The following is a 15,083-nucleotide window of genomic DNA, read 5'->3' as shown; positions in this document are numbered from 1 at the left end:
TTAGGGAGGGAATTCCAGAGCTTAGGGCGTAGGCAACAGAATGGGGGGGGGGGTGGCGGTTTGTGGGGCTGGAGGAGATTACAGAGATCGGGAGGGGCCAGGCTATGGAGGGATTTGAAAACCAGGATGAGAATTTTGAAATCGAGGCATTGCTTAACCGGGAGCCAATGTAGGTCAGCGAGCACAGGGGTGATGGGTGAACGGGACTTGGTGCGAGTTAGGATGCAGGCAGCCGAGTTTTGGATGACGTTAAGGCAAAATATTAGTGATTAAGGTGTATTTTAAAAGCTGTTTGTTTAAGGGAAAGCCATAATTTGGCTTGTATGCTTTACTTTGTGTAATACAAATCAGATAAATGTAGATTTTTTTATTATACAAGCTAGTGATGTTGCTCACAAATCAAAGTATATGTTTTATAACAATAGGAGTCCCTAAATCTCTCTGCCTCACCTTCCTCCTTAAAGACCCTCCTTAAAACCTACGTCTTTGACCAAACTTGTGGTTATCTGCCCTAATATCTCCATATGTGGCTCGGTGTCAAATTTTGTTTGATAACACTCCTGTGAAGCGCCATGGGACGTTTTACTATGTTAAAGGCGCTATATAAATGCAAGTTGTTGAGAAACAAATATTTTAATACTTAAATATTTCAAGTATAAGTGTTATGTATGCCATTATTTTCAGTAAGAACAGAAAAAGGTAGGTGTTAAAATTCTAAACATTGTGGCAAATAGCTGCCATATATCTTCCAAGTTTACTGGATCCATTCATAATATGCACGCCACACTTTGTACCAAAAACTAGATACATTTTAGTATCCATAAATAATACAGCACTCCACCCCACACGCGCGCACACACGCATATATAATATTTTTTATGGGGACAAGGTATTTATTTTAATTTACAGTATGTCATGCAGCACAGAAAACACGTTGCAGGATAATCTGCAACCGAATGGCAGAACAGCATCTTCTGTAAAACCTAATTTCTGTTACTCATCAGCTGTCTGGTAGGTTTTACTTTTGAGACAAATGTGTGTATGGATAAAAAAAAATAGCTGAAGCGAACCAGCTTTATGTGATTCATTGGTGGTATCCCCGTGTGCTGGCACGGGCCAAACCGTAATTCTCAAGTGTTCTCGCTAGCTGCTGCCCCTGTGATTTAGTGATTTATTTTAATCCACTTGGCTTTGGATCAGAGGAACCCTGACAGTTCATCAGGCATTTTTTTCATTTTGTAGCTCTAATTCCAAGCATTAATAATGAGCTTATCTGGCTTTCTTGTTTTCTTCCTTGATACAAACCGTGTCATATTTGGGTCCAAAGAAAGTGCTGTTTGAAGGAGATATAAGCTTATCTGTGGAAGAAGATGAATTTATAATGTTTGTGTTCTTAAATCATTGCAAACCCAGTAGTGTTTATTTTAACAAGAAGTGCTCAGAATTTGTGAATTATTTGTGTAACATAAATTGCATTTTGACTGAGTATGGAATACGTTCAACATATTTTCTTTTCGTAGATCAGCAATGATTCCACTGTGCCTCGTAACCAAAGTCATAGTAAATGAAACGGTCTCTTTTATGATGCTTTTGGGAGACAGAGTTATGAATAATTTCCTCTAGCTGTTAAATATTTATTTTAGGTTAACCATTTAATTATGCTTTTTATTGTTCTGTTGGTGTTGGTAATGAAGCTGTAAAGTATGAGTTTGTATTCTGAGTTTGTATGAATGCATTGGGAGTTAAGACTTTTTAAATACCACTACTGTAATTCTTCACTTGAAATGGAATATAAGCAGTTAAATTATTTTTGTTAACTTGAAACGATTTTGATGATTTTTAGTTTTGTCAGTCATTGCTTCCAAAATAGTTTTGTATTCTACAGAGCTCACAAAGATAAGTAAGTACAGTAACTTTCAATTCATCTAGCATTTTGCTAGCACAACACAGCATTCTTTAATTATTGATTAACAAAGACTCCATTGTTTGAAAATATCTTATTGCCCTGATTATGCAACAATGTCTACATTATTCAAAATGTAAGTTGTGAATGATATTAGAACTCCTTAATATTTCTGTATATGCTTGTTCCTCTTTTTCTTTTTTGGAAAATATCACCAAAGAATTTCTGAAGAAATGTAGTTGACCTCAATAAGAGGAGATAAACTAATTTTATTAATGTGTGCAAGAGCTGCTTGCTCATTTCTTGGAGAATGCTTTAAATATATAATGAATATTACATGTATAAATATGTATTTGTCGAAGAGTGAGTGTTATTTAATCAGCATACTTCCTTCTATATAAACCCCTTCAATACAATATGTATAATACACTTCTCTTAGGCAGTCCCTCGAAACCGAGGATGACTTGCTTCCACATTAAAAATGAGTTCTCAGGTGACTGATGAGTCCAATGCGGGACCTACAGTCTCTGTCACTGGCGAAGAGACTCTGGGTGTTTGGCGCCTTTCCGGATGCTTCTCCTCCACTTTGTGCAGTCTTGGGCCAGGGATTCCCAGGTGTCAGTGGGGATGTTGCACTTTTTCAAGGAGGCTTTGAGGGTGTCCTTGAAGCGTTTCCTCTGCTCACCTGGGGCTCTATAATACTATTACTTTGTTCAATGCACTCCAGTTTTGTATAATATTGGAGCATTCAATCTTAACATCTGTTTGAGCTTAATGTAATCAGTTACTTTCTTGATTTTCAATTCAGATTTGTTTTTTAAAATTTATTTCCAGGTTAAAAGAGCTACTTTTGAAAGAGAAAGAAGCTAGAAGCCAATTACAAACTTACGTTGCAGAGTTAAAAAAGAAAATAGCGGTTCTTACAGAGGAGCTAAGAAAGTTAAAGAATACTGAAGAAGATCAACGCAAAGTCCTGCGATCTCTTGAAGAAACAATTTTGAAGACAGAATCACAAAGACTGCAGCACCAGGCTGTGGAGGTATTTCCACACTTGAATATATAGCTGTGATTTGTAAAAGCAATCTATTAATGTTATATTAGAGTGTCCATATTAGAGTCACCTAAATCCTAGATAGTGCAGTCCATCACAAAACTAACCTTTCATCTCAGAATCTGATGGATCTCCCATGGAATTGGTCATGGTGAGTTCAAATTTTAACTTTTTTTAACCGCTTTTTAAAATAATCTATATTTTTTAAATGATGAAAGGAAAAAAAATCCACATTTCTGAATGTGTTTTTGAAGGTTCCTGGTGATACATTTCAGGCTGCTCCAGACACTATCCCCCTAGTAATCTAGTATTGTCCCACTATCAACTGAACTGGTAGCATATGGTAGGAGGGAATGTAAAACAAAGAATTAGGAAATCTGCTTTGAAGATCCCACGGCAAATATCATTATATTGCTTGTTGCTTTTCTCGTTTACCTCTTTTTGATCGATTTTAGGCGTAATCTGCAAGTAAAAAATCGCATTGAGTGACTCGTGTTGCCTGAGCTTTGGTCTGTCCCGTTGAATTTAAAATGCAACTTGGGCCTTTTGTATACGCGATCTCCAGTGAAATCAATGATCAACCAGACTGGAAAAGAAAATGAGGTTTAGTGTCTGCAGTAATGGAAATGCCGGCGATAAGCTTGTCTCTAAGGTCCCGGCCCACCCTGTCCTCATGGCTGCCCCTTTTCTACCCGCTGATTGGACGGCTCAGCGCTAGCTCCCTTCCCGTTGGCTTGTTTGAAAAACAACCTGTCTGCTCAGCTGTGGAACCAGGAAGTTGTAAATTCAATCTCTGGTCTGCGCTGGTCAAGCTTCAGTAAAAACAGGCAGTAGAGGGGTGCTACCATTGGGCTCAAATCAACACAAGCATAAGCCAATACTTGGGGTGAAAATAAGAAGTGTCGATTTAGATGGCTGAAAGCATTTATTGCCTTGGATGCTTTGGAATTCCTACCCTTTCTCTCTTAAAATGGAAGAAATTTGACTGAATGCCCTCCATAATGGGACTGGGCACTGGAGATAACAACAGAAATTTGCCATTTCATGGCGACAGATTCCACACGCATTTGTGCAATGAGTGTTTAATTGTAAACCAATCAGCTCGCAAGATGCTGTAGGAATGGTCAAATTCCTATCTAGAGATTGAGTTCGACGCAGGCAATCAATCAAAAAGGTTTTTAATGTCAAACTAACGAGTTTAAACAGATTGATGCAAGAGAACTATGAATACAGGTCTTAACAGGTCGGAGGCTCCACGAGGACTGCCAGGGTGGTCCCGTGGCTGGCGTCATGACGTCATCACGTTTTTCCCGCGTTTGGGTGATCGCGTGATTAGCGGCATGACGTTACCGCATTTACCCGCGCTCTTAAAGGGACCGCGCCCTGTGCATGCAAACAGTATATACAATGGTACAGATTCAGTCTGTAACTAACACATCGTTAAAGGGAATTATGTACAGTTGTTCAGAGTCCCTCAGTGGCTCTGCCACAATGCCTTATTTAAATTTAGAAATCAGTGAGATGAAAATTTAAATGTTTTCAATTTTTTATCCCAGTCCAAGTGGGATCATTAAAATTTGGTGGCAATGCCCTCCACCATCTTGGTGTGCAAAGTACAGGAAGGCATTCTGCTCCTGAAATTTAAAGCGTCTTTGCCCACACTCCAGCCATGTAATAAACCTTGCAATTTAACCTGAAATACTTCCATTGTTTGCCACATTTTTTTTTAGCGTTGCACGATTAAATTTAAAATAATGCAATTAAAGTAAAGTTTCACCCACACCCTCTTTTGCAGTGCCAGATCGGCTTGCTAGTAGCAATCACTACGGTAGCCAATCCGTTCCAACCAATAACGTGGTTTAAGCGATCTTAATGTAGATTGCACAAAGTAAATGGGAAGGTGTTTTTGAGTTATTTTTTCCCCAAAACTCTCCTTTGGCAGTTGTGGGGACTGGGTTGTGTGGTGGTTGTGTTGGGGACCAGGTGAAGGGTGGTGATAACTGGTTGGATTTTTTGTAAAGCATTTTCAGATGCAGTAATATAGTTTTTGAAAGGAGCTGTGACCTGTTAAAGATTAAATAAAGCCACTAATGAGGTTTATAATGGGGAATAAGGAAATGGCAGAGAAATTAAACAAATACTTTGGCCTAGATTTCAGTGTACCGTGAGGCGGGCTTTTAGGCGGGCAGGGGGCAAAAATCCCAAATTCGGGGGTCCCGACACCATCCCACCCAAAACCCGCCTCCACGTAAGTTTCAAAGGAGGCGGGTACCCGCCCCGCACTGGGACCCGCCGACCCGAGGCGGGAAGGGATTAGTGCCAATTAACTGCCTGTTAACAGGTAGTAACAGGCAGTTTTTAGCCTAATCCCTATTTTGAAGGGTGTCGTGTGGGATTCCCGACGGCTCCAAACCACGCCAGGTTAGAGCAGGCGGGCCGTCGGGTTGAAGGACTTGGATGGGTCGCGATGTCTGTGTTCAGGTGAGTGATGAGTGCAGAGGTAAGTGTGTTTGGTGTGTAAAGAAGTTTAAATTACCTGTACTTACCTTAACAGCCTTTCTTCCTCTAGGTTTCTGGAGTCCATCACTCAGCCGGCACTGAAAGCAAAATGGCTGCGATCTGTCAAAAGTGACAGCCTCAGCTTTCATTGCCGGTGAGATTTCTAACTGAGTCTGTGTAGAATGACTCAGGTTAGAAGTCAGACTGTCAGTGTTTGACAGCTTCAACAGCTGTGAAACACTGATATTTCATCTGTCAAGACCTCTTGACAGATGAAATTTCAGTCTGTGACGTCACCTGTTGCCGGGTGGCCCTTAATTGGCCTGCTGAGCCCGCTGGGCGGGCTCAACAAGGTCAATCAAGGGACAATCGCGTGGATTGGCCGGACATCGATGTAGGCGGGACTAAAACCCAAAAGTTGTAGTCCCGCCTCCTTCCCGACAGCTTAATGAAAATCGACCCCTTTGTGTCTGTCTTCATGGAAGAGGACGCAAAAAACTTTCCGGAAATAGTGGAGAACCAAGAATGAGGAACTGAAAGAAATTAGTATTGGTAAAAAAGTAGTACTGAAGAAATGAATGGGTCTGAAAGCCGATAAATCCCCTGGACCTGATGGCCTACATACAAGGGTTTTGAAAGAGGTGGCTATAGAGATAGTGGATGCATTGGTTGTCATTTTCCAAAATTCCATAGATACTAGAACGGTTTCCACAGATTGGAAGGTAGCAAATGTAACTCCACTATTTAAGAAAAGAGGGAGAGCGAAATCTGGGAACTACAGACCAGTTAGCTTGACATCAGTAGTAGGGAAAATGTTAGAATATATTATTAAGGACGTGGTAACAGGGCACTTAGAAAATAATAATAGGATTGGGCAGACTCGGTACGGATTTATGAAAGGGAAATCGTGTTTGACAAATCTGTTAGAGTTTTTTGAGGTTGCAGAATAGAAAAGGGGAAACCAGTGGATGTGTATTTGGATTTTCAGAAGGCATTCAATAAGGTGCCACACAAGAGGTTATTAAACAAAATTGGGGCTCATGGGATTGGGGGTAATATACTAGCATGGATTGAGGATTGGTTAACGGACAGAAAACAAAGAGTAGGAATAAACGGGTCATTTTCGGGTTGGCAGGCTGTAACTAGTGGGGTACCACAAGGATCAGTGCTTGGGCCTCAGCTATTCACAATCTACATCAATTTTTTGGATGAGGGGACCAAATGTAATATATCCAAGTTTGCTGATGGTACAAAGCTGGGTGGAAATGTAAGTTGTGAGGAGGATGCAAGGAGGCTTCAAGGGGATGTAGATAGGCTAAGTGAGTGGGCAAGAACATGGCAAGTGGAATATAATGTGGAGAAATGTGAAGTTATCCACTTTGGTAGGAAAAATAGAAAAGCAGAGTTTTTTAATGGTGAGAGATTGGTAAATGTTGGTGTTCAGAGGGACCTGGGTGTCCTTGTACACGAATCACTGAAAGTTAACATGCAGGTACAGCAAGCAATTAGGAAAGCAAATGGTATGTTGGCCTTTATTACAAGAGGATTTGAGTATGAGTAAAGACGTCTTACTGCAATTATATAGGGTCCTGGTGAGACCACACCTGGAGTATTGTGTACAGTTTTGGTCTCCTTACCTAAGGAAGGATATACTTGCCATAGAGGGAGTGCAACAAAGGTTCACCAGACTGATTTCCTGGGGTGGGGGGATTGTCCTATGAGGAGAGATTGAGTAGACAAGGCCTATATTCTCTGGAGTTTAGAAGAATGAGAGGTGATCTCATTGAACCATACAAAATTCTTACAGGGCTTGACAGGGTAGATGCAGGGTGGATGTTTCCCCTGGCTGGGGAGTCTAGAACTAGGGGTCACAGTCTCAGAATAAGGGGTCGGCCATTTAGGACTGAGATGAGGAGAAATTTCTTCACTCAGAGGGTGGTGAATCTTTGGAATTCTCTACCCCAGAGGGCTGTGGAGGCTCAGTCGTTGAGTATATTCAAGACAGAGATCAATAGATTTTTGATTATTAAGGGAATCAAGGGATATGGGGATAGTGCAGGAAAGTGGAGATGAGGTAGAAGTTGAATGGCGGAGCAGGCTCGAGGGGCCGAATGGCCTACTCCTGCTCCTATTTCTTATGTTCTTTATAAACCAAAAATAGCAACTCATGATTTCTTACAAATCTCATGATTTTTAAGAGTTTGTCTCCTGATTTTTGAGATAGTGGGGTTGGCATTATTGTAACACTGTGATGAGTTAGTCAGTTATAAAGTTGTACGTAGTCCTTGCTTTGGTGCAATTTTTTGTTCATGTAACAATACTTTAAATGGAAATTTCATCAATTGTATTGAACAATTTTCAAAAAAACCTGTCAGCATAACTGCGTCTGAATGTAAAAACAATTTTAAATTTCTACGTTTAACAATTTACAAACTGTACAATCCTGAGACGAAATGGGTGATTGAGAAATCGCTGAGGGTGAGAATGAGCAAGAGCAGCTGGACTCTGCAGGCAGGGATACATCTTACTCCCTCATGACCTCACATTTCACCCGCCCACGAGCGTGAACACACCCATGGGCCACATTGACGTCCTCTGAATCCCATGTGTTGACTGGGATCACGGAGCTGGGATGTTAAGGGAGTGCCCCCAATGCTGATTCCGAACGGACATGGGGCAGAGGTGTGATTTGGCTACTGGCAGCTGTCTCCTGTGATGGGGCTGCTGCGAGCTGAGTCAGTGGAGGATGTATGCCTTGTGTGACTGGCACAGAGCCTGGGGGAAGAAAGACATGGCCTTGGCTGTCCTGAGCATCAGCAACATGTCCCTCGTGGACCACAACTTGCCAGCGTGGTGTTGGTCTGTAGGGTAAGACATTGGCTGCGCCACAGACAAACTCCCTGAAAGAAAGTAAGGCGTGCATTTATATAACGCCTTTCACAATTTGAGGATGTCCCAAAGCACTTTTGAAGTGTAGTCACTTTCGTAATGTAGGAAATGCGGCAGCCAATTTGCACACAGCAAGCTCCCACAAACAGCAATGAGATAATGACCATATAATCAGTTTTGGTGGTGTTGGTTGAGGGATAAATATTGGCCAGGACACCAGGAGAATTCCCCTGCTCTTCCTCAAATAGTAGCGTGGGACTCTTTACTTCCACCTAAGAGGGCCAACAGGGCCTCGGTTTAACATCTCATCCAAAAGACAGTACCTCCAACAGTGCAGCACTCCCTCAGTACTGCACTGGAGCATCATCTTAGATTATGTGCTCAAGTCTCTGGACAAGAAAATCGGGCGCGGTGTGAATCGGACTGCCGATTTGCTATCAGCCCCCTTTGTGCTACTGGCATTGTCCAATTTCACCACCTATATTTTCAATAAACAACTCTTTATGTAAAAAAAAGTATTATTGTCCTAGAGACCAAACTGACAATATGGTACTGTGCTAATGGCCTTTACTCCAGATTGCTAATTGAATTTTTAATCAGTATCCCAGGAAATTAAGAACACTGTATGCCTTTGACGCTTGTGATATCAAAGCTTAATCTGTCCAGAACTAAACCAATTTGCATTGTGATTTAGGGGGTGCTGGATTATTTTGATGTGTTCTCATTTTTCAGTGTAATATATGCAGGGGAGTATATAGCCTTTGACGGCTGCAGTAAAGGGCATGTTTATTCCCAAATGACATGTAAAAAGATTGCAATATTTACAGTAATTACAGTATTTATTTTAATCTACCAGTGCTATGGATTAAGAAGTTATTCTTGATTTCAAAAGTGCCTAATTCTCCATAACAATCGTCTTCAGAAATTTACAGAAAACCATCTTGCAGATGTTCAGTTAAAAGAGATAAGATGCATTTTTAAAAGATAAACCATTTCAATCTTTAAAGGATTTACAGTGCTAAAATATGTTGATTATAGTCCTTTAAAGGAGCACTTAAAGGACTGCAAACAACGGCCCAGATTTTACAGTTAGCGTCAAACGAATGCCACTAGCCTGTCCTTGACAGTTCATTGATCTTTTTCTGGCATTGTCCTGCAACTGGAGGTGAGAGATGTGACACTCTCAACCTCCCTCCACATAGCATGTAAGACACTTTTTTTATAGGTTTAAGATATTTTGTTCAAGTTTATGTTTTATGCCAGTACTGAAGGGTTAACCAGTAAACTTATAGTGACATTCTATTCATTATGACTTTGATTTATTGTAGCACTTTAATGAGTTTAGTAATTGCTGTGCACAGATGAAACGAATTCAAGAAGCAGAGTTAAAAGCTTCAGCAGCCCAAAGAGAAGTAGAGTTACTGCAGATCTCCCTCCGTCAGCAGAAAGAAAAAGTGCAGCAGCTGCAGGAGCTTCTCACTTGCAGAGAGCAAGCGCACAGGTATGAGAAGTAATGACTACAGGATTAATATTAAGTTGCATAATTGAATAGAATTCCTGTTCTTCATTTGGTAATTGGCTATGCCTGTAGCTATCGTATACAATATATGAAGATCATTAATTCTGTAATGCACCACTAATTTTAAACCAGGTTTAGAACTTTCACATCAATAAATAATGGATTTTTTTAAAAGTTACATTCAATTAAATAGCTTGTGGCATTGTGCAATGCTTCTACCTCACAATTTGGAGATTAACATCTTAACTGACAAAAACCCACTCATGGTGTTTTGATATGTATATTCTCATTTTGAATTTCCTTCTCCTACATACAGGTTTGCCTAAATGCAGTTCTGAGCCTTTTCCTTTTTAGATGAATTTTGTTTTGTTTGTTATGGTGAAGCACGTCTCTTTTAAGGCTAGAAATATTTGCAATTTTGGCATTTTGTGCAGCATGCTCAACTATAGGACAAGCTTTCCTCTGTTCATTATTTGTAGCAAATTTTCCAAAACTGACGATGGCACCCTTCACCCAGATGTGCTTCACCTTGGTGAGCACAAAACAAATTTCATCCAAAAAATATGACACCGGTTACCACTAATAGTGAGCCGAGGAAATCATGGAAGCTAAATTGGATAGCCCCCGAAAACAGGCGTGGGGATCGTGATGCGCGATTATTCTGTGTCCGTTCAGTGTAATTCAGGCAGCATGACATCTTCATGGTGCCTGCTCATTATTATGATTGCTGCATGCAACCAGTGATGGCCACGTTGTTCATTGGCTGCACACATCAGCAGGGGGCCTAATATCGTTACTTGCTAGCACTACTTAAAGCTAGCCTGCACTGCTTAAAGAGAAGGTGCATTGTGGCTGCTGGAGGTTCTGACATCATTCGGAATAGTTCTGTGCAACAAAGAACAATGGCTGACCATAGGAGAGAGCGTGCACCCCAAAGTTTCCTGACGCTGCACTGGAGGTCTTGGTGGAGGAAGTGGAAAGGAGGAGAGACGTCCTGTATACACAGGGGGCCGGGAGGCCCTCCAGACGCACGATGAGAAGACAATGGGAACAGATAGCCGTAGAGGTCACTGCCAGGAATCTAACCCCAAGGACCTGAATGCAGTGCTGCCAGAAGTTTAATGACCTCACACGAGTGGTCAAGGTCAGTGAATGCATCTTTAAATGCCATATCCCACCAACTGCACCACTAGCCTCACACACTGCTCAATGCACCAGACCCCCATTACTCACCTACCAGCAATCTCTACGAATCAGGACTCGCACCTAACATGCATATGCTTCACCTCACCCTCACACACTTAGCACTGTTGCAAGCCTTACACACAAATCTCACAGCTTGCACACACTTCCAGCTATTCAACCATATCATCTAAACATATTGCACAAAACTCATTGACACACTTCCCACTCTCTTGCAGGACAAGGTGGCATACACCGAAGGTAGCAGAAATTAACCAGAGGGGTAGTGGTGCATTTGCATGCTCTAGCCCTCATGGAGGAGATGGTGCTGGCCATTATCAGACCGGCCATTGCTGAGGCTGTGGCCAGCGGCGGGGCTGAACCCATTGAAGAGGACAGTATCTTCCTACCTAATCCTCCTTCTCATCCCACAATCTCTTCTGACTTACAAGCTGCAGATGGTGTTGGCATGCACCTCTTACTCTCCTCCATCCCCCAACCTTACCCTTATGCCTTTCTCCTTTCAGATACCCAAGAGGTGCAACCTGGCCAGGCAGCGGAGGAACACCAATAAGAGAGTGATGATGAAGACACAGCACAGTCACTTGATTTCACACTTGCAACCACCAGCTCAGATACTGACATTGCGCATATCTTAGAGGATAGATCAGAGGCGAGATCTAAACATGGTGAGACACCGGGCACAAATGTACTGCAGCCAGGGCAGGGGGCAAACATAGTGCTGGTGCTAGCTCCCTGGAGGGTGAGGTCGCAAACAAGTTCAGCTACAGAGTAATCTGATGAGGACTTTGATAGGCCAGGCTACAGAGGAAGGCTGAATAATGTATACACAAAATGTTTGGTGCATTGCAAAGCCTGCCAGAAAGCCTGTGTTCAGTGTCGAGGAGCATGGAGGAGTCCCGCACCGACTTGGCACAGGGATTTGCACAGAGCTTGGACCCATCTGAAACTGGTGGCCAACTCTATCGACACTTGTGGAACCAACCATAATGCAGCATCTGATGGCCGATGTCTCAACTTCCATTGCAGCACAACCAGCTTCCACCAAAAGTCTGAGTGCTGCAGTGGAAGCTCAGACTGAAATCATACAAGGTCAGCTGATGCAAGCTCAGACTGCTCTCATCCAAGCTCAGCTTGCTACCATGCAAGCTCAGACTGCTGCCCTCACGGCTGCGGATAGCAGTGTTCAAAAGGGCTTCCAGGGTGTTACAGCAGTCCAGCAACCTGTCTTCCAACAGATTACTAGGATTGCTGAAGCACCGCTCCGGGGGAATGGCAGAGGCTCTTTGGAGCACGAACCTGCTATCCTCTCTCAGGATGACAGCATTTGTCCTCCCACCCCTACCACTCCACCAATGCCCTTGCCCGTCAGCCAGCCCATCCAGACTGCTGCTGCCCATGCCATGGTGGTGCAGTCCAAAGCCAGGCCTTCCAGGCCCAGAGCTCCTCAAGGTTGTCCTTCCATCTGCAGTCTCCCTCACTGAAAGTCAGCAGCCTTCCACCAGTCATGCTGCAGTCACTGGAGTAGCATCGCGTAGGAGCACGAGGACAGGCAAGGGCACGTGGAAGACAGGCACTAAAGGATCTATTCAAGAACAGATTTGCAACTAAAATGCTTTAAGTTTTTGTATTGCTACCAAAGGGAAAGACGGTGTAGGGAAATTACTATGCTGAATCTTCTATCCTTTCCTTGAGAATGATGTATCCATGTTATCTAAGTATCTTTAAACTTGGTGTTTTTTTTTCTTTGGCTACCTAAGTCCTAGCATTTATGTTTAAATACTGAACAAATCACAATGTAGCTAGAATCTGACTGAATCATAGTACCTGGTGTTTATTAGTGAGGCTTTAATTTTGTACTGTCGCAGTCCTTGCATTTGTTTGTGTATTTCTGATAATTTTAAGAAAAAAAAGGAAATTAGTATGATAAATGTGGCTTTTTAAAATGAAGAGATATAATTTAAATATTTGGCATTGATTTTTGCCAGTCTAGTGGCAGTGAAAAGCTGTAAGATAGGATTGAGAGGCTAATTTGACATGTAATGAGTATTGTGATATTATATGATCTGTGTAATGTATGTTTACTAGTGAAGACAAAGTAACCACGCAATAGTAAATGTGTCTGTGTTCAGTGTTTCCAATGTTGTTTCATTATAATACTGTAAATGGCTTTGCTGAGAGAATTAATTACATAGAGTATACAGCACATGAACAGGCCATTTGGCCCAACCAGTCCATGCCGGCATTATGCTCCACTCAAGCCTCCTCCCGTCTTTCCTTTTCTAAATCTATCAGCATAACCCTCTCTTCCCTTCTCCCTCATATGCTTGTCTAGCCTACCCTTAAATGCATCTATACTATTCGCTTCAACTACTCTGTGTTAGTGAGTTCCACAATCTCACCTTTCTGGATAAAGAAGTTTGTTCTGAATTCCCTATTTGATTTCTTGGTGACTATCTTATATTGCTGGCCTCTAGTTTTGCTCTTCCTCACAAGTGGAAACACTCTCTTTGTGTCTACTCTATCAAAACCTTTCATAATTTTAAAGACCTCTGTTAGGTCACCCCTCAGCCTTCTCTTTTCTAGAGAAAAGAGACCCAGCCTGTTCACCCTTTCCTGATAGGTATAACCTCGCATTTCTGGTATCATCCTTGTAAATCTTTTTTGCACCCTCTCCAGTGCCTCTATCTTCTTTTTATAATATGGCGACCAGAATTAATTTGTCTTTGAGTTGATCAGACTTTAATATATCCTGTTTTTAATTCAGCTTGCTTCTATTTAAACAAGGTGTTTGCCACATAAATTGAGCACTACTGATACTTATTCATCTTATGTTTTATAAAGTACATAAGATGCATTTTAATCTTCTTGGGTTGTACTGAGACATACAATACATATAAATATCCAGAATAATATTGGCGCAGTTTTATGTTGCATCTTCTCGTGTATGATATTTTGAGACAAATTTTCATACATCATCTCTAGTCAACAGCTGCAGTTTATCATTTGGGAAGGAATGATTTAAATGGGACACTGAATATTTATGGACAAGCAGTTGATTAGATTTAGCTGTTTGCTTTACTTAATGCATAAGAATGAAGGCTGTAATAGTAAGTAGCAGTAGCTTCTTAACTAATTTAATTACTTTTATTTATCATTTATCAATCTGTACACGAAGTGAAACGTTGGTATTATTTATGACCTGTACATTAAAATGAAAGTGATTACAGGAATAGTCACTGAAGTATTTTTGTCCTTTAATGAAGTCTATCAAAGCAAAAACTATTATTTTTGTATGCTCATTAGTTTTGCATTTGCATTTTTATTCATTATTTGGTAATTACTATGTTTCCAGTTAATCTACATAGAAGAAAATAATTTCTTAACCTTCTACTGTGCTAGCTGCAGGCACATGTTGCCTTATTCGGCTTGCAGTTATTTCCTAACCTCTTCCTCCTTCTCTTCTTCTTAGGTAGTCCCTCGGAACCGAGGATGACTTGCTTCCACATTAAAAATGAGTTCTCAGGTGACTGATGAGTCCAGTGCGGGACCTACAGTCTCTGTCACAGGTGGGGCAGACGGTGGTTGAAGGGGCGGGTGGGTGGGGTGCTTGGGTTGACGTGCGCTGCTTGCGCTTGGCTTCAACTTGCTCCTGGCGAAGAGACTCGAGGTGTTCGGCGCCATCACGGATGCTTCTCCTCCACTTTGTGTGGTCTTGGGCCAGGGATTCCCAGGTGTCAGTGGGGATGTTGCACTTTTTCAAGGAGGCTTTGAGGGTGTCCATGAAGCTTTTCCTCTGCCCACCTGGGGCACTCATTATAGTAATGAGTGTAGGTGCTGCTTCCTGTTCTCACTCTGGACTTTGCAATTTTATTAACTATGCGTCCAGTTTCCACCCATCCCTCACCTTTACATGGTCTATCTCTGGCTCTTCCATCTTCTTCCTTTCTTACACTGCTGTCCAATCATCTCTAGCAAGGCACTATCTACAGACATCTATTACAGACCCACTGACATCC

At 41.8% G+C, this 15,083-nt stretch overlaps 1 protein-coding gene across 1 annotated transcript in view; it reads left to right on the top strand.

Annotated features, from left to right (window-relative positions):
* Nucleotides 1-15,083, top strand: part of lrrcc1 (leucine rich repeat and coiled-coil centrosomal protein 1) — a 237,238-nt gene that overhangs the window by 145,506 nt on the left and 76,649 nt on the right. Inside the window, exons 11-12 of the mRNA XM_085993949.1 lie at nt 2,738-2,942; nt 9,704-9,843. Of these exons, the coding sequence (XP_085850075.1) occupies nt 2,738-2,942; nt 9,704-9,843 (345 nt within the window). The remainder of the gene's footprint in view (nt 1-2,737; nt 2,943-9,703; nt 9,844-15,083) is intronic.

This window comes from Somniosus microcephalus, chromosome 7 (genome assembly GCF_052327205.1).
Source record: "Somniosus microcephalus isolate GS21.2 chromosome 7, FLI_Smic_1.0, whole genome shotgun sequence".
In the NCBI taxonomy this organism is placed as follows: domain Eukaryota; kingdom Metazoa; phylum Chordata; class Chondrichthyes; order Squaliformes; family Somniosidae; genus Somniosus; species Somniosus microcephalus.
This window is presented reverse-complemented; position numbering and strand designations above follow the sequence as displayed.